The sequence below is a fragment of the Colletotrichum lupini genome, chromosome 5, assembly GCF_023278565.1.
Source record: "Colletotrichum lupini chromosome 5, complete sequence".
NCBI classification, from domain to species: Eukaryota; Fungi; Ascomycota; class Sordariomycetes; order Glomerellales; family Glomerellaceae; genus Colletotrichum; species Colletotrichum lupini.
Genome location: NC_064678.1, coordinates 6,418,065 through 6,441,819, shown reverse-complemented (window position 1 = coordinate 6,441,819; position 23,755 = coordinate 6,418,065). Strand labels below are relative to the sequence as shown.

General features: G+C 54.6%; 8 protein-coding genes across 8 annotated transcripts; 3 read left to right on the top strand and 5 right to left on the bottom strand.

The window, feature by feature from the left end:
• Positions 1–19: 19 nt before the first annotated feature.
• Positions 20–433, bottom strand: CLUP02_11346 (uncharacterized protein; the record flags this gene model as incomplete). The annotated part of the gene is made up of 1 exon (XM_049290314.1): positions 20–433. The coding sequence occupies one exon, from the start codon at positions 431–433 to the stop codon at positions 20–22; it is 414 nt and encodes a 137-aa protein (XP_049147459.1).
• A 1,564-nt stretch (positions 434–1,997) lies between these two features.
• CLUP02_11345 (uncharacterized protein) lies at positions 1,998–5,621 on the bottom strand (the record flags this gene model as incomplete). Its single annotated transcript, XM_049290313.1, has 3 exons — positions 1,998–2,871; positions 3,067–5,365; positions 5,576–5,621. 3 exons carry the CDS (start codon positions 5,619–5,621, stop codon positions 1,998–2,000), a joined length of 3,219 nt encoding a protein of 1,072 aa, XP_049147458.1.
• A 1,916-nt stretch (positions 5,622–7,537) lies between these two features.
• Positions 7,538–8,012, bottom strand: CLUP02_11344 (cerato-platanin; the record flags this gene model as incomplete). The annotated part of the gene is made up of 2 exons (XM_049290312.1): positions 7,538–7,723; positions 7,782–8,012. The coding sequence occupies 2 exons, from the start codon at positions 8,010–8,012 to the stop codon at positions 7,538–7,540; spliced, it is 417 nt and encodes a 138-aa protein (XP_049147457.1).
• Positions 8,013–11,178: 3,166 nt separating this feature from the next.
• Positions 11,179–12,398, top strand: CLUP02_11343 (homoserine kinase; the record flags this gene model as incomplete). The annotated part of the gene is made up of 3 exons (XM_049290311.1): positions 11,179–11,608; positions 11,660–11,979; positions 12,048–12,398. 3 exons carry the CDS (start codon positions 11,179–11,181, stop codon positions 12,396–12,398), a joined length of 1,101 nt encoding a protein of 366 aa, XP_049147456.1.
• A 175-nt stretch (positions 12,399–12,573) lies between these two features.
• Positions 12,574–13,861, bottom strand: CLUP02_11342 (PfkB family carbohydrate kinase; the record flags this gene model as incomplete). Its single annotated transcript, XM_049290310.1, has 3 exons — positions 12,574–13,298; positions 13,403–13,503; positions 13,674–13,861. 3 exons carry the CDS (start codon positions 13,859–13,861, stop codon positions 12,574–12,576), a joined length of 1,014 nt encoding a protein of 337 aa, XP_049147455.1.
• Positions 13,862–14,879: 1,018 nt separating this feature from the next.
• On the top strand, positions 14,880–20,437 carry CLUP02_11341 (uncharacterized protein; the record flags this gene model as incomplete). The annotated part of the gene is made up of 23 exons (XM_049290309.1): positions 14,880–15,106; positions 15,191–15,280; positions 15,366–15,641; positions 15,673–15,844; positions 15,901–15,968; positions 16,032–16,110; positions 16,174–16,379; positions 16,420–16,754; positions 16,832–16,921; positions 17,011–17,235; positions 17,301–17,422; positions 17,460–17,530; positions 17,565–17,637; positions 17,691–17,811; positions 17,859–18,015; positions 18,077–18,515; positions 18,584–18,613; positions 18,678–18,718; positions 18,781–19,006; positions 19,058–19,201; positions 19,443–20,080; positions 20,148–20,204; positions 20,332–20,437. The coding sequence occupies 23 exons, from the start codon at positions 14,880–14,882 to the stop codon at positions 20,435–20,437; spliced, it is 3,993 nt and encodes a 1,330-aa protein (XP_049147454.1).
• A 66-nt stretch (positions 20,438–20,503) lies between these two features.
• Positions 20,504–21,275, top strand: CLUP02_11340 (uncharacterized protein; the record flags this gene model as incomplete). Its single annotated transcript, XM_049290308.1, has 2 exons — positions 20,504–20,674; positions 20,781–21,275. 2 exons carry the CDS (start codon positions 20,504–20,506, stop codon positions 21,273–21,275), a joined length of 666 nt encoding a protein of 221 aa, XP_049147453.1.
• Positions 21,276–21,898: 623 nt separating this feature from the next.
• Positions 21,899–23,103, bottom strand: CLUP02_11339 (WD domain-containing protein; the record flags this gene model as incomplete). The annotated part of the gene is made up of 3 exons (XM_049290307.1): positions 21,899–22,256; positions 22,321–22,772; positions 22,837–23,103. 3 exons carry the CDS (start codon positions 23,101–23,103, stop codon positions 21,899–21,901), a joined length of 1,077 nt encoding a protein of 358 aa, XP_049147452.1.
• Positions 23,104–23,755: the final 652 nt, after the last annotated feature.

The following is a 23,755-nucleotide window of genomic DNA, read 5'->3' as shown; positions in this document are numbered from 1 at the left end:
GATGTATCTCGACGCCTCGTTAGTAGCAATGCTGTCCTCTTGAGTGTGTTGGTCGCATCATGTAGCTATCGAGAGCCTCGAATTCGGCATGGTTGATGACAGTTTTCTGGAACGCTATGCCAGCGCTGGTAGTCGCAGTCATGCCAGCAGCCGCCATAATAGGTGCACTGATCTGACCGGAGTGGTTTATTGACGGTCCCGACATTTTCTTGTAGATTGGGTTTTCGTCCCTCCTATGAAGGATGGGCATATCCACCGGGATCTCCATTGGGCCCCGAGTGTTGATGACGTCGTCAAAGTGCGACAGATCAGGTACGATGTGACCACAGCAGTACAGCCCCTTGAGCTGTCCGGTACACCCGGCCACGTCGTCGGTCAATCCGATGGGCGGCGGATAGTGCGTGTTCCGCAGTACGAACCAGCAATTTTCCATTGTTGTGAAGAGTAAGATTGTGAAAGAAGTATGATTTTGAGAGAATATGAAAGTGAGCGTTGAATGCGTTCCTGTCTTGATTTGTATCTCAATTTAGCTGTGTAGTGAAAGGGGATGGAAAGGCAGAGTTCCCCCTTATATAAGAGGAAATATTCTCAAATGTCCTCTAAAGACCAATTGACCATGAACCTTGATAGTATTTGTGATATAATCTCGGCGCTTAGGAAGAAAGCGCTTAGTTTGGCCAACTTTTCCCCAGGCATCAGTGGATATCACCATGTATCGCACTTCAGTTTTATCGTAATCCCGGTCCAACTTGCTGTTGCCGCCGAAATCAGTCCAGGAGGCTCTTCTGGGTCCAACCGCGTGGTCCACTTCTAAGCGCCCGTATCGTCTTCAAGTTCCAACACAGGCAGATCATCTAAATTAAGTTTTCTGTTGGTTACTCCGAAACACACATCTTGACCAGGAAGGAATAAATGCTATCCTTGGCGTTGGTAGTGAAAGACAGGCTGGCGGTTATCCGTGCATAGGCTCCACTGAGAGAAATCATCGATCAATTCGTTCTTCACGAAATCAGCTCCAGATGAGCGCACCAAGCAATATGAAATCCACAATAGCTCTTATCAAGTCCCTAGTTTCATGCTCTTGCAGTATTCAAGCAAAGCTTGTAGATATGATATTCGAAAGTTCACAACTATGTTGCGTATGAGTTAGGGTGGTTTCATGACTCATCAGAGTTCTTCGATGTCCCGAAATGGGTGAAGCATTTATGAGAGTAATTGTGCCAAGCCCCTTCAAAGGCCCGTGTAAGGCTGTTTGCGCCACTTAAGCAGCTCACCAAAACAGAGAGCCCTCAATTGAACAAGAGAAACCAGCAGAGGTAACAATATGGACAAAACAAGCTCAAGAAAATTACCAGTGTCATCTTGCCGAGTCGGGCTGAGTGCTTGCGATGGATTGCATATATCAACACGGAGCCGATGAGATGGCCATCGGTGTGAACGGCACGACTGAAGGCCATCGAAACAGGACTAGCGGCGCAAGCAGGATTGTGCTTTTATGCCAGGATTGTAATACAACGGTTCGTTGCTTGGGGTGTCCTGGCTGTCTTTACGTACCCAGACAAGGAGATAACAACAATAGCGGCGGTGGTAGAAAAGGACGAAACTTACATTTCGGCTGATATCCCATTTTCTTTCACAAGCTTGGATAATCACGTTGTTTCTTTCCGGGGCTTTACCGATTAACTATGTCGTGTATGGACCCGGCACCTAGAACTACGATGGTTTGTCGTTCATCCGTCACGGAACAAACACAAAATGCCACGACGATCACTGGAGACGATGCAGAGAAGCCTAATTTTGAACATACGAAACGTTGATAGAGCTTTTTGGGAATCATCCAGGAAGTCTAACCCTGGCAATCTATGAACCTATCTACAGACTTTGTAGGAAATGGGGGTGTCTCATCCACTCATCACTCATTAACAGCCCCTAAGGGGGCAACACAATAGTTCCTGCTTCAATACCCTCCTCCAATGCTTACTCGGGCCATCACACATTTAGTGAAGGGCCTGGGCAAGCTTCTGGCACAGCTGGCGGGTCTCGGGCTCCAACTGCTCCTCAGGCGGGCTGAGGACAGCCTGCAGAACGGGCAGGATCTTGGGAGTGAGGCTGGCGACAGTGGGGTTCTGGGCGTCGTAAAGGTTGTAGAGGGCCTGGTAGATGGGGGCGTTCTCCTCGTAGTCCTCCTGGAGGGGAAGAGCATCGACGAGGGCGGGCAGGACACGCGCGACGAACTCGGGGTTGGGGTTGCGGATGATCATGCGGGAGATGCAGCCGGAGACGTTGTCAACCATGCGAGACTCCTTGATCTGAAGGAGGGGCTCGAGCTTCTCCAGGACGGTGGGGTACTGGGAGATGGTCTTGTCGGTGGCCTGGGAGTTGAAGATGAGCTGGCCCATGGCGTAGGCGGCGTTGGACTTGGCAAGGGAGTCGGGGTCGGTCAGGCGGTGGGTCAGGACGGGCAGGAGAGAGTCGGTGAACTCGGTGACGGCCTGGCCCATGTACTTGACAGCCTCGGCAATGACGCCAACCGCAGTGGAACGCTCGAGAGACTCCTGGGAGCTGGCGAACTTGAGGATGGGCTGTTGGTAAACTCTCCACATCTCGGCGAAGTCACTGCCGAGGACAGTGGCGAGGCCGAGAATGACGTCGAGGGCGGTGTCAATGACGAGCCAGTCGAACTCGGAAGAGCCCTCGGCAGCCTCTTCCTCCTCCTCCTCACCGAGATCCATCTGGCAGGGATGAGAGCGAGTGATGAGGCAACCGAGGATAGTCAAGCTGCTCTTGAGCAGCTCGTTGTGTGTAAGGATGGCGGGACCGCATGACTTGAGGGTGGCGGCGATGTTGCGGTTGATCTCAGTAATGACAGAACTATTGGGACGTCAGCAAAATGCCCGATTACATGCTAGCCATGAAAATGATGAAGATGCCCAATGAATCAGACGTGATCAATCGTGTTCTCAGCAACCGCACTTTGTGCGTCTGAGTGAGCTGGGTATAACGAGAGTTACTCATCCTTTAGGGCAGGGGAACGGGGAAGTAAAGTAGAGATGATGGGGTGCATACCGTTCGCTGTCCTCCTCCCAAACACTGAGAGTGGCCTCAACAACAGACTGGCCGAGGTCGTTGATGACCTGGCCGGGGTTCTGCTTGGGGGGGTAGCCAGCCTCCCACTTGGCGCCGGTCGACTCCTCGTAGAGTTGCCAGACGCGGGCGTAGGCGCGCCAGAGGGTAGAGATAGCAGCCTTGCGAGCTCCCTCGTAGGGGTGCTGAGCCAGGGGAGAAACCTTGCCCATGGCATCGGCAAGGTACTTCTCGATGGCAGCGCCGTCGCAGGAGTGGGTGATGACATCGCCAAGAACCTCGAGCGCGATCTCTTGCTCAAGAGCGACGGCGGTGACACCGGCAAAGTCCTCAAGATCCTCCCAGTCGGCATCCTCGTCCATGTCCTCCTCATCGTCATCAGCAGCAGCCTTCAGGTTGAGCTTCTTCCCGTTGGAGATCAGCAGACCCTCGGGGATATCCTCCTCGGTAAGGCCAGGGATAGAGAGAGACTCCTCCTCGAGCTCAAGGCAGTCAAAGAGACCCTTGAAGACACCGGGAAGGAAGTGGGAGAAATCGTTGCCGTAGACCTTGGACAAAGAAGCCCAAAGGATGAAGCTAGTCTCCTTGAGGCGAGCGTTGTCGAGGCTGAGAGCCTCCTCACTGGCCTTCATGAGGTCCATGACGTAGGGCTGGAACTCCTGGGCGCCGACAGCGTCGGCAATGCGGCCCATAGAGTCGCAGACAGCCGAGCGGAGGTTCAGAGCCTCCTCGCCGTCCTTGATGGCAACGTACTGGCCAAGCGCACCCATGACCTCAGCGAAGTAGGGCTTGAACTCCTCGCGACCAAGAGCGGCAGCAATGGCGCCAATGGCGCCGGCAGCACCACCCTTGACGGAGAAATCCTCGTGGTGGAGAAGCTTACCCATGGGGACAATGAGCTTGGGGCCAAACTCCTTGATGAGGTCGTCCTCAAGACCCTCACCAATGAGAGAGTCAAGCGCACCGCAGACAGCACGGATAACTCTGACACTCTGGCTGTCGGTAGAGCCAACGACGGCCTCGAGGTTGGTGAGCAGGGCACCGATGAGCTCGCGGTGCTTGGGGGCGAGCTCATCAGCCATCTCGTCGGCGAGGTGGATGAGACCGACGAGAGCAGCGTGGCGGACGGAGACGTCCTGGTCGTTCAGCAGAGTGAGAACGATGGGCAGGAGAGGCTGAATTTGGGTGGCGACGAAGTCGGGGGCACCCTCGGAAGCGGTGCCGAGAGAGAGCATAGCGGACTTGCGGTGACCAGGGTTGGGGTTCTGGGCGAACTGGGGGAACTGCTCGAGCAGAGGCACAATGACCTGGCGAGGGGGCAGGTCGTTGGCGAGCTGATCGATGAGAGCCAGGGCAGTTCTGGCCGGGGAGTTTTCGTCGTCATCATCGTCAGTCTCGATCTCGGTGACAATCTGCATGCTCTTGACCATGAGAAGGGCACCCATGTCCTTCATGCCCTGGATCTTCATGCGGCGGTAGCGAGCGCACTGGCTGAGGAAAGCCAGAGATTGCGAGCGGGCCTCCTCTTCGACCTCGTTGTTGATAGCGAGCTCGAGCATGAAGTGGATGAGGTCCTTCAGGTGAGGACCCAAGAAAGAGGAGTCGAAAGCCAGGAAAGACTGGAAGACCTCGAAGACATCACGGTAGTAGTCGTCGTTGCCCTCGGAGATGGCGTTCTTGAGGATCTCAACCATGGGCTGGACGAGCTGCTGGACGAGCTGAACGCTCTGGGTGTCCTCCTCGGGGTCGATGATCATCAGAAGAGCGCCGATAGATCTGACAGAGTTCAGGCGGACATCAGCGCTCGCAGGATCGACGATGGTCTTCTGAACCAGGCCCAGAAGCTGCTGGGCCTGCTCAGTGAAGTGGGTGGGGTCGTTGTCGAGCAGAGCGAAGAGGATGTAGGAGCCGACCTCGCGGTGAGCAACGTTGTCGGCAATGTTGAGAGACAACAGGCCGCGGACGAAGTCCTGGCCGTCGCCATCCTCAAGATCGAGACCAATAGCTCCAGCGAGAAGACGCGACTTGGAGTGGCGGGAGGGAGCAGACTGATCGCTCAGAATGCTGTCCAGGATGTGCTTCTTGGCGGCCTCGCGCTGAGAGGCGTCAATCTTGGTCCAGTGTCTGGGGGTCAGGCGCAAAGCCTGGACGGAAGCCAGCTGTCGGATGGCGGCGTCATCGTGGGAGACGGTAATCTCGATGAGAAGCAGAAGAGACTCGGGCTTGGAGTAGTAGTTCTTCTGAAGCTCGGCCGTGACGGCCTTGACCTTCTCAGTGTCGGCTGTAGAGAGCAAAGAACAAATTAGCAAGACCGATTTCGCGGAAAATCAAGTGTGATGAACCGGATGAAAAAGCAAAATTTATAGGCGAAAAAAGCACGAGGAAAATAAGCGAGGGCGACGAAATGAGGCAGACGGGCTCGACCAGGTTTGCGGCCGGGGTGGCACAGGGCGATGGGGAATTCGAAGGGGAGTTGAGTAAGGTAACTTACGAATCTGGCTCGCTTGGAGCAGCTGGACCAAGTTTCCTTTATCCATCTTGAGGTTCTGTTGGAGTCTCGTCGTCCTCACAACTATTCGCAAAAGAAGGAAAAGACGAGGAGGGGAAGGAGAAGGAAAAAGGAGAGAAGGAGGTGAGAAGGGGAGAGGAAAGGGAAGTAAAGGCCCGGCGCAACTGAATTTTTATCCAAGCACAGAAGGACCAGGACGGGGTGTGTCGGCCAGTTGTTTTGTTGATGCCCGAACCACCTATGACACGCCGCAACGACGAAAAAATAAAAATAAAAATAATGAGAAAATAATAAAACCACCAGCCAAATGACAGCTTTGGAGGCAACCGCAGACTTGCACCACACAAAATTTTAGGGGACCAGTGTGAAAATTTCGAGGTGAGCCCCGCCACCACTGATAAGATAAGGAGGGGTAGAAGGCGTCGAAGCCTGAAGGAACCTGCCCGTGGAAAGAAAAAAAAATTGATGCAAGGCGGGGTCAAGTCCAGGTACCCCTCCTCTACTTTTGCTACGCGCCTGCAGAAAATGCGTAACGACAGCATGCTTCTTGGTACGTACCCGTTCTGCCCCTCCATTCACGTGCTCTTGACTCTTGAATCTTCACTTGCATTGTTCACCTCTATCATCCATGTCGGGAGCCATAATACTGCGCTATGTCTTCACACTGCCTGGCCAATCTGTCTTGGGTAATACAATGAGCTTACTAAACCATATGAGGCAATAAGACAGGCGCGGCTCGTCCACATTACCTTCCACCCTTGGTCATTGCTCACCTTCTTGCTAGTCTTGGTGTGCAACCGCAGTCAGTCAACATTGCAACTACTTTTGTAATTAGGTGTACATTTTGCTCCCTTGAAGATATTCTTCTGGTTTTTGGAACCCCAAACATTGTGTGAATGACTCCTGGTGTCTTGCTGTTGTTGAGTCTATGGGCATATGGGAGTAGTCCATCTTCATGCCTTCTACAGCTACCAGCATGGCTTCCGTCATGTGCAGCTTTACTTACCTGATACTAAAGTCGATGAGCAGAGGCCTCCATTTGAGATTGGTGTTGCAAGAAGAATTTTCAACAAGATGCCGCATAAATTGTGGGCTCGGTCTCGTTTCGAGCCATACCATGCCGAGCTTCTTCACCGACACTTTCAAGTCACCGGACTATTAGCTCCACTTTACCCGACACGAATCCGGCTTTGGTTTCTCCATACTTTGGCCGGTTCCGGATGAACATCGGGCGGGTGCCGCGGCTGGTTCTGTGCAGTGAAGCCGCGCTCTAATTTGATACGACATAACTTCATCTGCCCTCGGTTTGAATTCGTTTTCTTCCCTCATTAGCTGCAAATAGTCAATCTGGGTCAACAAAATGCGTTCCAAGATAAAGTTGATGAGGCCGAGCTGCTCATCCCTCTCAATATTCTCAAGTATATTCCCGGCTCATGGCTTATTTATCATCTGAGGTAGTTAGCTGTGGGCTAAACACTCCGTATCGCGTCGATCAGATCAATGGATGTGGAATGCATCAAAGTTCCATTTCAAGCCGCAGTTTGAACTATGATGGCTGTTGCTACCCATGCTCACTAGTCAGGCGATATCCAATGTGAGCTTGAAGAGCCTAGGTAGGAACAGCTCGGTAGCTAAATGGTCAAAGTCAAAACAAGCAAAAACTTCAAGATTCACTGTAAGCCAATCATGAATACCAAGTAAGCTTGTATCACCCAAGCGACGAAATTTTCATGTAATGCAAATAGGCAGAGGCAGGTAGCCCCGTCTCATTATGATTGATTATGCTTCTATGTAAGGAATGTATCGTGATATGCATATGCCAAAGGATTGAATAGCGCCGGTTCCATGCAATGTCGGGTGTCCTCCCAATCGAACATCCTCCAATTATTTGATGCTGATTAATATGCCGTTCTTGTCATTAAGTCGCTTGAGTGTCGTCGCAATTTACAAACCACAGGCGTCAAGGCCGACCTGGGTAGCCTGGGCATCAATGCGGCCAAGCTGAGCAGCCTGACCGTTGGTGAGGTCGTTCATGGCGCCAAGAGCCAAGTTGAACCCGGAGCCAGCGTGGTCGATGGCGAGAACGTTGATGCTCTTGCCGTTGTAGGTAAGCTGCCAGCAGGTGCCGCACTATCGTGTGTGTTAACAAGTGTTGGCGAAGGGATGAGGAAAGAAGAGTGAAACTTACGTTGGGGGAGTTCCAGCCGGCGATGGCGTCAGCGCCACCGATGTAGGGGAACTTTGCGACCTGGCCCTGGTTCTGCCATCCGTACTTTGTGATGAGGCCGTTGGCGCCGTCGGAGCAGGAGACGGCGGTCAGGGAGCGGGAACCGTCGTCGTAGCCGGTGTCGTAGGAGACGGAGACGGCGGCCGCGGCGGCGATGGAGGAGAGGATGGTGACGAGGTTGGAGAACTGCATCTTGAATGTGGTGTTTGGGGTGGTGAAGGTGTGGTTGAGGTGGTGTTGTAGATGGAGCTAGGGAAGCTTGTTTGTAGATTTGTGTGATTGTAGTAGTTGGAGATGCTGGTGTAGAAGCTGATGAGGTTGAGAGAGAAGTTGATCGAAGGAGGCGAGTCTTCGGTCTCTTCTTATACAGCCTCGATCTCAGCTCATCCCTAACAATGATCAGCCTCTTCACTACTTTAGGCTCCATCACCAGACCCGAACCGAAGCGGATCATGGTCTCCAACGACAAATACAGCAAGAAGGCGGGAAAAAGTCATCCATGACGTTGCGGTCTCTCCGGCAATAGCGTCATGTCGTGACATGGCCGGCAACAGGACCCTTGGCCGGCTTGGCGAGGACTCCATACTACATGTCACATCGTATGGGATGACTGCCGGAGAGGGGACAAGCCTTCCCCAGGGTTCCTTCAATTCGTATTGAGCGGCGCAGTTTACGGGAAGCAAGGGAAAAGAGAGAGTTGATCCGTAGTCTGTAGAAAAAGCACCACCTGCACTGCCGATCACAGATCTGGTTTATTGACGTGGGGAAAGGGCCACTAGAAGGAGGCGAGGATTATTCTCGTATTCACTAGCCCCGATTGCCCAGCGCCGTTAGGGGGCTCACGCTCATGGCATGGGGCGGGAACAAACACGCGATGCCTCGAATTGGCTGCTGCTGCGACGGACCGGCGACGGTGTGTAGTTGACCGTCGCATGCGACAGGGCTGTCATCCTGGGCTGTTTTTAGCAATTAAACACCGCTAAGGTTATTTGGGTTTAGCATTCCCTGGTTCCGCATCTTTGCCCCGGTTTGCCAGCCTCTCTTTCCTTCCAGCCGCTTGAGAAGGGAGAAGTAAACTGATTCCGAATGAGACTATCACAACTCAACGTATGCTCTTTGGAACAAAGTATTTTGCTTGTTTTTTTACATCCTTCTGAACTTATTTGGGCCGTCGCAGAGGAGCCTCCTCGATTCAATATGCAGGACTTGGCTCATTTGTGCGTCGGGCGACTTTCCCGCCAACAGGTGTTGATCTCTTGTTTTTCCCCACACAATGCCGGCGGGACGTAACGTCAGGTGGCTCTTTTTTCCTCGTGTTGCTTCTGGTCGCCAGAAACGGTTTCTTCGCCAACGCATGCGTCCGCTGCCCGCTGCGACCTTACTGTTTCCTCGTCGTACAGGAAGAGGAAAAAAAGACTTGACATGAAAAACCCCGAATCCGAGTGGTCGGGGCTTGCATCCTCGGAGGATTGGGGCTGGCGTTCTGCGATGCAAACGTCGAGCGTCATGGGCTTACGGCTGTGGCGGGCGCCATCCCACGTTCAGACGAGCCCCAAAAGTCAGACCTACGTACCGCAACCACGGGCACAGCATGAAGAGGAGAGACCTCGACGCCAGTGAGCGCCGGCGCTGAGTCTAACAAATCGTAGCTCGCTCATGATGGCGAAGCAGTAGGGCAGTGGGCAACTTGGTAGCCCTTAGCCCTCATTCGCCTTCCGTCTATTGGCATAAGGAGCGCTTCGTGCTGACCATCCGCGGCGTCGAGCAACGTTACAAGCGCGCAAGCGCGGATCAGCACGCGCAGTCTCACTCGTCTGGGACAAATGGGCCGATCGCTGTGTTGGTCGCTGCGTCGCCGTCCGCGGGGTGTCCGATGTATCCGAGCTTCGCCGCCCTTTTCTTGTGATGCTCTTCTAAGTGATCGTCTTTGAGCTGAGAATAGCAGTTGGTCATGGCCACAACGCTTGTGGCATCTGCATAGCAAGTGAATCTCCATCCGTAGCTCCGCAACTCCAGAATGGAGCTTTCCGACGCGATTGGCAAGCATTTGCGATGGACGGTGGAGTATGCGGTTGGCTCGGCAGAACACGAGCTCTTGTCCTGATCCCCGCTTGCTTTTGGGAGTTCCTGATAGATCTTCGACGAGGGAGGCGGTGAATGGTCGTCACTGTGAGACCCCTCCTGGCAGCGAGTCCTTCGGAATTACATTCCGTGCCTAAGGCGGCTCTTCGTGAAGAGAGCCACGATCATTTCGAGTATTGGGAGAAAGATGCCCAGTCAGGCTACTGACTCGGCTGTCTGCAGTCTCGGGGACTACCCGAAGGCGAGTTGCTCGCAGGAAGACAGCGATACGAGATGGAGTTTGGAGATGGGCTGATGTAAGGCCAGGAAGAGAATAGATTAATACGGATGACATCCCAACTTGTCAAGGGGAATGCTATCCAAATCGCTGTGATAGATCACGAGGAGCTCCTCAAGAGATCGACACTTCTGTGGTCCGCCTGAAGTATTGCTATCATCAGACGAGCATCTTGACCGAGTGTGGAACACTTGGCAGTTTGTTGACGAGGCTGGTTGTGTTGGTAAGTCGACAAGTCAAAAGGCAACAGATGCCGCCAGCTTCTGAAATCAGTCGAAAGCTGAGAGCAGTGAGCAGTATGTCACACAGCCTGACCCCGGGATGAGGCATGAGATGTAGTTGCAAGATGCAGTTGTCATTGGCAAGAGGCTCCGAGCAGAGAAAGTCAAAGGAAATTGGATGAGAAGGAAGAGGCTACGCGATAAGATAAGATAGAGCTGCAGGTGTGGTCACCTCATTCCAGTGAGGTGAGGTGCGCTGAGTGGAGGATGTTCAGCCTTGGAGCAGGGCGATAAGACACTGACACTGCGCTGAGAGCTGACCGTGCATTGAGCAGCATCCAGTACTCTCATTGGCCAATGGCCGCCCGGAGGGACACCCCGCACTCGAAGGGGACGTACCTGTGTACACTGTAGGGCTTCACCCCACCAGGAAGCAGCGCCGGGCCGCTGAGACGCTCCGGTCATCGGGCGACGTCCAATTTTTTTGAGTCACGAACGACACCAGTTTAAGCAATACTGAGCTAGACTCACTCTCATTTTCACTTTTCTGCGTGAGATTTCATACTCGTCTCACGTAAAAGCCACCAGAAGGTATCACAGATCCATTCCATAACCTCCATTGAGACAACCGTCGATCGACGTGAAGCTTTCACCCCGCCTCACCGAATTGATCTGAACCCCTCACCTCATCCTACCTCCTCAGCCCACACACACACTCACACACTCACCCCCCTTCCCTCATCCAACCAACTTACACCGCCCGCCAGCCTCGCCTACCATGACCAAAGAAACATTCGTGATCAAGACGCCCTCGTCCTCGGCCAACATCGGCCCCGGCTTCGACGTCATCGGCCTCGCCCTCTCCGTCTACCTCGAGCTGCACGTCACCGTCGACCGCTCAAAGACCTCCTCCTCGGAGCCCCTCAGCTGCCGCCTCACCTACGAGGGCCAGGGCGAGGGCTCCTCTGATATCAGCCTCGACCCGTCCGTCAACCTCATCACCCGCGTCGCCCTCTATGTCCTGCGGTGCCACGGCCAGCGGATGTTCCCTGTCGAGACCCATGTCCACATCAAGAACCCCATCCCGCTCGGCCGCGGCCTCGGTAGCTCCGGCTCCGCTGTCGTTGCCGGCGTCATGCTCGGAAAAGAGGTCGGACACCTGGATCACCTCAGCTTGGACAGACTATTCGACTTCTGTTTGATGATTGGTGAGTAACCCCCTTTCTCTAGTATTGATACCCTCGACATCCCCAATGCAGTGTTACTCACAAACAAACCAGAGAGACACCCCGACAATGTCGGCGCCTCGCTATACGGCGGCTTCGTCGGCACCTACCTCCGCCCCCTGAAGCCCGAAGACGTCCAGCGCATCGAGATCCCCCTCAGCGAAGTCCTGCCCGCCCCGGCAGGCGGCGTCGACACGGGCGAGACCCCGCCGGAGCCGCCCCACGGCATTGGCCACCACATCAAGTTTCCCTGGGCCAAGGAGATCAAGGCCATCGCCATCATTCCCGACTTCCAGGTCCCTACCCACCTCGCCCGTGAGGTGCTGCCGCCGCACTACACCCGTCCCGACGTTGTAAGTACCTCCTGACCCCCTATAGTCCCTCATGTATTTTGTCCCATCCTCGACTAACCAAACCACAGACCTTCAACATGCAGAGAATAGCTCTTCTCCCCGTAGCCCTGGGCACTTCCCCCCCAGATCCGGAACTCATCCACCTGGCAATGCAAGACAAGATCCACCAGCCCTACCGCCAGACCCTCATCCCTGGCCTGAGCCAGATCGTTGAGGGCATGTCCCCCAGCACGCAGCCGGGCTTCCTCGGCGTTTGCCTCTCCGGCGCGGGTCCCACCATCCTTGCGCTCGCCACGAGCAACTTTGAGGAGATTGCCAACAAGATCATCAAGATTCTCAGGGAGAACAACGCCGATAAGAACGTCGGCTGCGAGTGGAAGATTCTGGAGCCCGCTGAGGGAACGCAGGTTATCCGGTGAAAGGCAGTGTATAAGCTGGCGAAAGGAAAAAGGGTTGAAAACTTAGAACACGGATTTGGGCGAGTGGCCACGTTATCAAGCATTTAGAAGTCGAGAAATTTAGAATCTCGTTATGATACCCAGATGACCACCGGGAAGTCCGACCCGTTCTATGACCATCCTGAGGCTTCTTGATCTACTTGCTTTGCAGTACTCCATCGGTCGACCATGTCGCGACCTTGTCCAGATATGTCCTCAACCTGTCCTCAAACGCCTCCCCATTCCAGCACTCTCTGCCGTCGATGACCTCTCTCCGAGGCGGACCAATCTGCTCGATAACGAAGCCGGCCGCCACAGACCCATACGCGGACGCAAGCACCGCGTCATCTGTTCTCGCGAAAGCAACTGCAAATGCTCCGAGGAACGCATTCCCGGCACCTGTGGGGTCTTGGACTTTCGAAGAGTCATGGTCGTAGAAAGGGGGCAGCCATATCGGGTTGCCGCCCCGGGGAATCGTGAGACAGCCCTGTTCGCCGCACCTGATGACCGTGACCCGCGGTCTGTTCCGCACTTCCTCCAGCAATGCAGAATGCCCCGATGCCTTGATCCCACCGGAGAGGTTGATAGCATGGCGTTCTATCAGTGTTCTGTTGTAAGGGACTCCCGGAATCTCGTCTATGCCTTTCATACGGAGGAGTTCGTGGTCATTTGGAGAACAGATATCTGAGAGGTGGAGGGCTCTCAAGTGCTCGGCTTTCCGGTTGTGAACGTTGAGAGGCGATGGTTCCCATGCGATTAGGGAACTTGGGTTTTCCATTTGACCGCGGAGGTTCGTAAGAGTTTCCACATGGCGCTCAAGGTCTTCTGGCGTCGCTAGGGTGTGAATTACTGAGGATCGAAGAAGAGGTTCGGGAAGCCGGGCTAGATTCGGGTGTAATGGTGGCACAGTATATCGAAATGTCTTTTCTGCGAGTCGATGTTAGTCCGGGTACGTGATTCATGCAGGAAAGATATCAGCAACTCACTTCCAAAGGCATCATTCTCATATTCCAAAAGACCTCTCGTTGACAGCCTATCCGGCGTCTCGTCATAATGAACGGTGACACCCCATCCCGCAATCTGCTGTCTCACAGCAGTCGGGAAGTCAGATCCAGCCGTAATGACACAACACACATTCGCAGACTCATTTTGCGGAATGGCAAGGCGTGCGCCGAGAGTACCTAACCAATATTAGAAGCTGAGCTTCACCCTCTGAAATGTTCCCAAGAAAGCGACACCGAGGAAGAAGAAGCCAACAATAGGTGAGGCTCAAAGTCCGGCTGCCACAGCTTCCACTCACCATAAAACCCAGAACCGCCGGGAACGTCGCGAAGAACTCTCCCGTCCGGAAAGCGGAGCTCATCAATCACAACCATGCCGAGCGAAATAAAAGCCGGAGCCGGCGACCCCATCCCCGGCTCCGGACCGCCCGGCGATTCGGACATAATGATTGGCTGTTCACGTTTGGCAGGTCCCGGGGTGCTTAGACTCATTACGCCCCGGAATGAGATGGCAGAAGTTTGAGGTCTTGTTGAGAGAGACACACCACACCCGGCCCCCGTTTGAGACCTTTTCGCCCGCAGCCAAACACGTGGGCGGGGTGAGGCGAAATGATTGGATCCTCGTAATTCCGAGCCGCGCTCCCTGCGAAGGGCTGGAGAATATGGATAGGTACGCAAGGTATGGGGGGGAGGCCCATGCCAAAAAAGGTTGTTACGACGATGTCCATCCATCTCCCGGGCCCGGCCCGTCTCTTTGCTCATCCGCGGATCTCGAATAGATGATATCTGCCACACCAGCTTGTTGCTCTATGTTTCAAACGCCATTATCACAGCTCGTGGACCAATAGCGCCACAGCGGCTTTAACGACGTATCGTTGGCCGCGGCCACTGTGTGTCCAGAGACAATCTCTTATCTTAGACAAGCTCCCGCGTCCGGTATCCTCGCCGCGACCGCCCCGAAACGTAGAATTCTCCCTGGCGATCCGCGTGTCTGAGATCATGAAATGTGACTGGGTACTGAGGCGAAGACGGCACCTCGGATTCGTGGATTAGGGGCAGCATGGGAATGAGCGGTGAATGTGAAATCGTCCGCATCTCATTCGCCTCACTGAGTGTTCCAATGTAAGAGGCTCAGAGAGGTAGGCATAGGTAGGGTACTCCCGAGTGCCTGGATGCCAATCACGCGTTCCTGATCACCAATCTCGAATAAGCCAGGCCCGGCGGCATGTTTCTTTCTGAATAATCCTTATCTGTGCGTGTTGGTATCTAAATGGTCGGCGCGCATACATACCTACCCTTTCAGACAGCATTGCAGTTGCATTTGCATGGAACATATGCGTACTTACACATGAAGTAGGCATTTGAGAAGGCAAAATAGTAGAACGAGGCCATCGATATCGCGCCACATGTAGGCGCCAATCGTAGTTACTACATGAGAGATTCGCGGCGTGGCCGGACGCAGATGAGGCGTGTATCAGTCAAGCCACCCCGTCTGGAGCTCCTTCGCAAGAATGAGCTCCCCATGGGATTCCCGATAATGGATTTCCACAGTGTAGTTCTTTCAAGGTACAATCTTGTCAAAGAAGCCGAGCCGAAGCATCCTGTCAGTCTCCCCAGCACAACTAACATGGTCCAAGAATCAAACTTCATACACGGGAGCGGCAGACGTCGTCGCACGGCCGTCGCCCCGTCCGAGACGCCATGGGCTACTAAAAATACCGGCGCTGGGGAATAACAAGAGTCGAACCAGAATTTCCAGACACACGCCAGAAGGAACAGACTCCAGGGCCTTCCCTTGATCGAGGAACCGGGCCAGTGGTTCCTCTCAGAACTTTCCCCCTCGCACAGACTCGGCCCTGATTCGTGTGTCTTTTTTGGTGGTTCCAGCCATTAAAGAATTGTCCGAACGACCCCCACGGCGACGGGTTGGTCTGATGTTCGGCGATAGATACCTCGCTCTCCGACCTCTTCTTCTCGGTTTTAATCCGTCCGCTTGCATGGGCGCGAGTATCAGAACGTTCGGGATTCTAGGCCTCCTTCTTCGGCGCTTCTCCTTGCCGTCGTCATCAAGGATCCGTTTTCGAAGGCTTCTTCATGAATCAGGTTCTTGTCATCTCGATGGAGTCTTGTTCATGACTTCATGGTCAACGGGGGGTGAATATCGCCGAGTTGTTCGGAGGTCTGGTTCGGACAGCGAACAACAGATTGAGACGCCGTCTGAAGTGTAGCTTGCCACACCTTGCATAAGCTTCAAGGACTGGCAGTGAACTAGACGCGGATGAGAGAGGAACAATTTTGAAGGTGCCGTTCGCACCGAGTAGGGGTGCACAAGACCGATTCAAGATGCGCTGTTTGCTTACCCGCCCAACCTGGCCATTCGAACCGTCAAACATCCTCAAGTCGGAGAACGATTGCCGTAAAACTGTCGTGGGTCGCCGTCTGTGACGGTGGACATTTCGAGAAGAACATGGGATTCTGGCAAGGTTTCCCAACGATCTGGCCATGCGCCGATCGTCCTTCTCCTGTGGCCAATCATATTGACGCCAATTCAGTGAGTAATTCGACCTGCGGCAGCGGCACAAACACCCCCGGGATGGTGGATCTGAACCCCAAGCGGTGAGCCCAAGAAGCTATGGAGCTTCCCTGAGCTTCCAGGTCCCGGCTTGCCTACCAACCACCAGCGTATCGTGCCAGTGTGTAGCTTCGCCCTGTGTATCTGTCCGTCATCTTGTTTATACCTTGATGCACTGTCCCAGGTGCAATTTCCACCATGTTGGCAGGCAAATAGACTGGCCTTGGCTCAGTGCGATCTTCGGAGGGTTAATTCAAGAGCCCAGAGTCAAGCCTCAACGGTTCGCCCTGTCCGCCATCTGGCCCTGAGCGACTGGCCAGTGATGTCGAGCGAGAGAACCCCATCCAGGCCAGGCATGCCCAGCCGACAAGGGCGATCATGGGGTTGCAGGTCCCCCGGCGGCAGGGGGGAATACGCTAACCAGCCCCAGCATGTCTTGGTTGGCAGGCGTGGCAGGGCAGGGCGGTACCTATGTTACGACGATTCTTTGTGACAATCCCAGGGGCGACCACAGCGAAAGGAGAACTTGCGATCCAAAGAGGCCAGAGTCCAGAGTCCAGGACGGAAGCTCGACGAGAGTGTCCAAGAACGGACGACGAAAACAGGAACGGGAAGCGCTACGATGGCCAAGCCAGCCGTTGCTGAAGAGAGAGAATAATAGCGAGGATGGATGGAGACGACGGAAAAAGGACGCCAATGCGCGTCTCGGTCAACAAATCTTCAAGTGGCAGACCAGCCGTGCCTTAGCCCTGAGCGAGTCTGACGGTTCGTCCAGCGGGCCCTGACACGCCAGAGTAAGGTGTAGTAACAGCGAGCGTCAGTGGTGCGTCTGTGGTTCATAGTGCGCGGGTGTGAGAGCGAAGGAAGTGTGAGCTGGCTGCTGAGTGTTGTACTCCGTTCAGATGGCCGTGTTGGTGACGGTTGCTTGGGCTGTTGACCGAGAGGATTGACGAAGAGAGAAGTATCCTCGTACCTTTACTAAGGCACCTTAAGTAAGCACTGGTACGTAGTGTGGTGTGAGTGGGGGCAAAGGGACGGGAAGCCGGCGTGCATGTACCGGGGGACCCGCAGCTGGCCCAAGCTCCTCAACGTCTCGAAGCTTTTGGTTTCCCTTCCAAGTTCCCTGTCCTTCTTCTCGCCTGTCCCCCGTTTCTGTCTTCTGTTCCTGCTCGCCTCGAGTTCCCTCACCCCAAGCACCAAGCAGGGACCTGGAGACTGTCAAGGCGAAAGTCAACCCGCGCTGTCAGTGCCAGTCAATATTGTCGTAGCCAAGCTCCTTTTGATTCATAAGTGGAAATTGTAGTCGACAAGGAGTCAATAACGCTTCACGCTTCCCCGGTGCACAGCCTGGGAGCCAGCCATGCCATACGGAGTACCATGCCATGCCAACTCAGCTCAACAAGCATTTTGATGGATACCTGACGTTTCGATGGGTACGGAGGGCGCCGCGCGATCTGCAATTCCGCATAGTCATATTCTCAAGTTAATGCCGTCCCTGAAAATCATCACAAACATCGACACCTAGTCGTGGAGCAAGCCACGTAACAGTGCCTAAACTCCGGTGACATTGGTCAGCGATACTGGCTGTGTATTCACTGGCGCGCCCAGGCGACTCTATCATGCGACGGATCTGTGGAATCCCAGTTTGGTATCTGGGGTTTTCTGTTTACTCCTGCTCTGCTACTGTGACAATCTGTCCAGGGACCAGCCAGGCTTGAAAGGGTTATGGATGTCTCTATTTCTGTTGAGGAGGGCGTGTCTAACAACACCCAGCCCGTTCCTTATCGGTATCACCGGGAACCCCCCAAGAGCCCATGGGGACGTTGGAACGTGTCTGTCTGACATCAAGCTATCGCCGTTGCCTCTGAGTCTGCTTCGTCTGCTTCGTCTGCTTCGTCTGCTTCGTCTGCTTCGTCTGCTTGACCAACGTCGTCCCCTGCATCTTCAGTGTCAATCTCTTAGAGGGAACCGCTCGTCATCCCCCCTCCATCATGTTTCCTCGCCTTCACACCACCGCAACTCGCTCGTCTCTTCGATCATCGAACTTGGCATCACGATTGGAACCATGACAATCTGACACCAGAAAGCCAGTTCGCAGTTGGCACTAGTTTAGACTCGCACAACCAAGCAAATCACTGCACGGTGATACCAACCGCGAATTTGATAGGTTTCTGGGTTGGGGTTGGCGGAATAGGCTCGGCCGTTCTCGCTCAGTCTTCCACCCTCCTCCCTATGGACAAAAGCGCTATGGCAACCCACGCTCGCCTACTCCTACCTTACTGCTTACCTCCCGTCCGGTGCCCGCCTTGGCAGGGTCACGAAGCTGCTTCATCGCAGTACCCGACCACCTCGAAGAAACCAAGTGAACCACCGAACCCAGTCCAGGCTCCACGGGTAGAGTCTTCTTTGCCTGAACGTGCTCATCGCATACACGTGCCCCATCCTTGCTCTCTCTCGTCCTTGCGCATCGATGGATATGTCTCTCTTGTCTCCAGCGCCTCGTTTCCTGCCAAGTTTAGATATAGAGTACTGGGCCCACTGTCACAGTGAATCTGCAAACGGCAGCCGTTCCATTCTCCACAGAACGGCACTAGATTGGCACGATTGGCACGGTTAGAATCTGTGTCCGACTCCGCGGGAGGTCACTGAAAGGTAAGTATCAGTCCTCGCACCACCACCACAATGCAGAACCCTGGGTTCAGCGCCAGTAGATCCCAGATCCAGGAGCGGTGACGGTAACAGCAACAGCATTTTACAAAATCCCTGAGAGCTTTGAGGGGAGTTGGGGTAGGTTGGCTGGAAATACATGCCATACCCGCGCCATTCCCCTCCCGTCGTCAGCTCACGCGGCGCCCCGCGCAGATCGGGGCGGTCTGGTGCCCAGACTGCTGAGTGCTCCCCGACTCCTGCTTGGATTTCTGTTGTATAATAGTTGGAAAATAGTGTGGCCACTACGGATGCTCATCCGCAATACCCACCAAGCTACGTACAGCCAGTCTGGCGATGGACTTGCCCATGTAACTTCATAGTCTACGTGATCTTGCCTCGCGACTCGTAACTCACTGTAGAGTTCGTCGGCTCCTCTGGAAACCAGAAGGACGAGACCAACTGCATCCGCGGGGAACAGACTAAACAAGACTCGCCTTATGTGCATGCGTGGTGGCACAATAGCGTTCCCACCCATGGGGCAGAATGCCGACACATACATTGAGGTGCGTCTCTCTCTCCCCCACTCAACCAACCAAAATAACCATGACTTGTTCTCCCTGGGGCCCCTGCTGATCTGATTGGATCCCTCCTCAACAATTGCCAGGGGGGGCCATCTCACTCACTCAACTTACTCTCACTCTCACGGCAGTATACTCTTAGCACAACATTGGCAGCTTACAGGCTCAACTAAGCTCTACAGATCGATAGCGCTATACTCATTAGCCATACTAATGGAAAGTCAAGCCCAGAAAGTATGCGGAAACGGATACCAAGTGCCTGCTGGCAAGGGTATCTCACCCACTCCCGGCACCCGGCTCTCACCCTCCGCCAAAGGCCAAAGGCCATGCCATGCCATGCAGGCTGTCCTCCGCCGTTCACCGGACCTCCGGGTACATCCACCTCCTTCGTACCTCTTACACGGACAACGGGCGCGACCTGTACTTTGACCCTGATTCCACGTTTCTCAGCAACGCAAGTACCTTTCTTTTCTCATTCCCTCATAATGTAGGTTCAGATAGGATGCAACTCTTACCGTTTACCTTGGTCTGCCACCATACCACACTCTCACTCACTCACCACTTCCACCGGCACAACCGCAACCGCCGTTCTCATCCCATCCCATCCCCGAACCCAGACCAGACCTGGGACCGCCCTCCCCCTCCCCTTCTATCTCTGTCTCTCTGTCTCAATCTCATCCCACCGCTCACTCCGTCGCATCTCATCCCATCCATGCCCCTACCCTCTCCCCAATCCAAACCTGTCCAAACGTATTCGCCGGCCCACCCTGGCCAAGTCCCCGTTCCAGTTCCCAGTGTTCCAGTTCCAGTTCCGGGGGTCGTCAGACAAGAGAGGGTGTGTATCTACGCCCTGTGTGCATGGAGGTGTGCGTGTGTGTGTGAATGCTCGTGTGGTAAGATAGTGCGCGTATGTGTGTGTGTGTGAGTGAAGCTCTGTCTCGTTGTCTCTGATCTCTGATCTCTCACCCGCCCTTCCCTCCTTCCGTGCGTTTGTATATCTGCCGTGCAACTCCCCCTCCATCTTCTCTTGATTCCCATCCATCCAACCATTCATCAACTCTACTACATCTGCCGTCCGTCCGTACACACGCATCTACTCTGCCACTCGCACTCAGCAAGCCTGAAGCAACCTCTCACTCTCACCTCACATCTGAGTCTCAAGACATCGTCACCAACCTCTTCCAACAAGCTATCAGAACTACGAGCCTGGTCGGCACTTGAACCCCAAAAACATCAACCAACACATCGGAATCTCTTCAACCCCCCCAACCCCCCAAAACCGCCAACATGTCGCGCATCACCGCCCCCGTCGCAAAGCTCACCCGCTCCATCAACTCCGCCGCCACGGCCAGCCGATCCAGCGGCCTCCTCGAGTCTCACTACAACGTCAACCACGGCGCCGTCCTCATGCCGAAATACGCAGAGCTGCTCCAGAACCGGAGCACCCGCGATCACGATGTATGTCACACACTCTCTCCCCCCTCCCTTCCCCTCCCTCCCCGCAGTCTCTCACCAAGAAGCTCTACTATTGAAACAAGAAACCCCAACTAACACAACACCACAGTCCGCCCGCACCCTGAGCACAACCCACCGCCCAACCCCCCAGCCAACCCGGACCTCCCCCTGCGTCCGCCAAATGCAAACCTTCTCCTCCGGCGCATCATCCTCTCCCAACGCCGGCGGGATGGACTTCACCATCCTCCCCATCTCCTACGACCCCGTCCCCAGAAACGAGTTCGCGGGCATGCGCATGCCCCTCCTCCCAGACTCCTTCACCACGAAACACCAGTCCCTCTACGAGCAGGCCCCCGCCTCCGCCGCGGACGCCCTCCCGCTCTCCAAGCCCGAGATCTCAATCGTCGCCGCGCACCCGGAAAACGTCACCACCGCCGCCGCGTTGACGGAGGTCGAGGGCTTCGGCGTGGACGGCGTGGAGCTCAAGTGGGCCCACGACGGCGAGGCCGCCGCCGAGACGGAGGCGCACCAGCCCGGTCTGAGAGATTTGTGGAAGGGACTTGTCGATAACGTTGTTGGGTCGTCGCAGAAGCCTGCTTTCTAAGAGAAGAAGCATTAGAAATGCTGTGTGCTCCGACGGAAGGGTTGGGATGATTGTTATGATGTGAGACTAAACAGCAAAGCGGATGATGTTACTTCAACGTCATGTTAGTATGTGGACTTGCTTGGATAGCAGTCGAGACAATTCTTTTTTTTTTCAGTCATCGTTGGTTTACATGGTTTTAATTGCGATTCAGTTGGTAGGAACACCAACTTGACATTCACAATCGGGTACGAGTAGCATTTCAAAAATTCAATGGCTCACATTTGGATCTTGCTTGAGCGGATCCAGCCCAAACTTCAAGCCTCACCAACTAACTACATGCAAAGGCACGGTGACAATTGATTCTTAAAAACTTTTGATTGCCAATTTGGTATCGTCCGTTACCGTACACTCCTTTTCGCGGATATGTTTCGCGATCCTTAACATTTTGCTTGCACCTCGGTGACTGAAAACCCCGAATTCATCGACCCTCCTCGTACATTACACAGGTGTCCGTCCTGGCGCAATAACATCTACTTGTCGTCTGCCCCCTACGTCCTGTGCTCAATTGCCTGACGCACACCGTCCACCGACTCACCCAGGCATGAATCTAACTCGTCCAACCACTAGACACCTTTCTACATTTATCGCTTCTTCATGGTCGGGCGAGGCTTGCACTCATCCGCCTGAACCGGGTGCAACATGACCTTGGTGGGGTACGCCTGCGTGTTGTGCTGGAAGCCCTTAGCCCAGTCATAACTGATACCGTACGCGAAGATGGATCCGGTCTTGTTGAAGGTGGTGGCCGTGATGCTGCCGCCGACCTGGGGGTAGCCCTTGAGACGGTGCTTGGCATCCTTGTCCCAGAAGTGGAAGGTGCCGTCAGAGCCGGCCGTGCTGAAGGTGCCGTGAACGGGGTGGAAGGAGATGTCATTGACAGCGTAGACGTTGGTGACGTTGTTGGCGGGAGGGTCTCGGTGGCACTTGAAGGAGAAGTTGGATCTGTTTGTGCAGTGTCAGCCGCCTGCCGCAATTCGTTGGCGTATTCACAGCAATCAAGACTTACGTAGCATCCTTGTCCTCGACATACTGAATCGCGCAACGTCCCTCGATACTACCAATGGCAAAGCCAGCAGCGTCCGCGAAACAGCTGACGACCCTCGTCTGCCACTTGAGAGGACTCTGCAGGGTCTTGTAAAACTTTGTCGGGTTCTTGAGGTCCACCACGTTGATGTACCGGTCGGCGGTTCCTATGACGAGGAGATCGTTTCGCACGTCGATCGTGTATACGCGTTCCTGGCAGGCCAGCGACGCCGCGGGTGTGGGCGAGCGCATGTCCCAGTACTTGACCGTCTTGTCCCAGGAGCCCGACACGGCCATCGGAGTACCGGACGACTCGAAGAAGCGGACCGACTTGACCGGCTGGTCGTGCTCGCCAATCTTGATCGTCTGCTGGGAGCCCAGGTCGCAGAGCTTGACGGCCTTGTCGGCGCCGCCAGAGAGAACTTTTGTGCCGTCCTTGTTGGAAGAAAGTTAGCCAGAGACTCGTTACGTATGGACGTAAGAAACGGAGATATCATACCTTGGACCAGTCGCAGCCCAAGACTGGGCCATCGTGTTCGTAGGCGTGCCGCCCTTCGCTCTGCCCGTTGGGGGCAATCTCGTATATCCTGACTTTCTTGTCCCAACTGGAGACTGCCAAAAAGTCGCTGGTCTGGTTCTGAGCGGGAGAGAAGGCGAGATCGGAAATGCTGTCTTCGGGTGGGTTGTTGAGAGCGACGTCCTGCTTGAGATCGCCGACCGTGTTGCTCGACGAGGCCGCCGATGCGGCGCCAAAGAGGCCGGACATGTTGTCGGTGTGTTGTCGATCGAGCTACGTAGTTATGGTGTTTCTGCGTGGGCGGTCAGAATGGTGTCAGGAAATTTCGAAATACGCGTTGTCCTGTCGATCAGTGTGTCTGCTGAAGAGGATTGTTGGCAATAGGGGCGGGCGGCTGGAAGCTTCAGATAGCTGTTGGGAATCGTCTCCAAGTGAAGCTTCCCGTCCAAATTCCACAGACCAGGCACGAAGGCAGTCGCGATGCGAAAAGTGATGGCCACCTTCCATTGGCTGAAAAAGCCACAAGGCTGGGTGCCTGACGTCCCTGCGCTTGAGCCACACCTCCGTTCAAAGGCAGGCAGAGAGAGAGAGGTCCCCACAGCACAACAGCCACAAAACGAGCCCCACCTTACAGCTCCGAAACTTTTTTTTTTCTTTATAAAAAAGACTGCAAGCTTCGCGTCCACTCTCTTCCCTTCTTCTTCTTCTCTTCAACCCCCCTCGTCCGACAAATCGCCATCGAAGCTCACAAACGGAGATTTCCTTCACGGGAGTCTCAAATGCGAAAGCTTTGGGAGAAAGTCCCCGGACACACGTTACTTCCCTGTTACAGGGGAAGCCAAAACGCCGCGGAAACGCGCCGCCATAGAAGCACAGCGGCTGACCTCCAAGACCTGCGTCC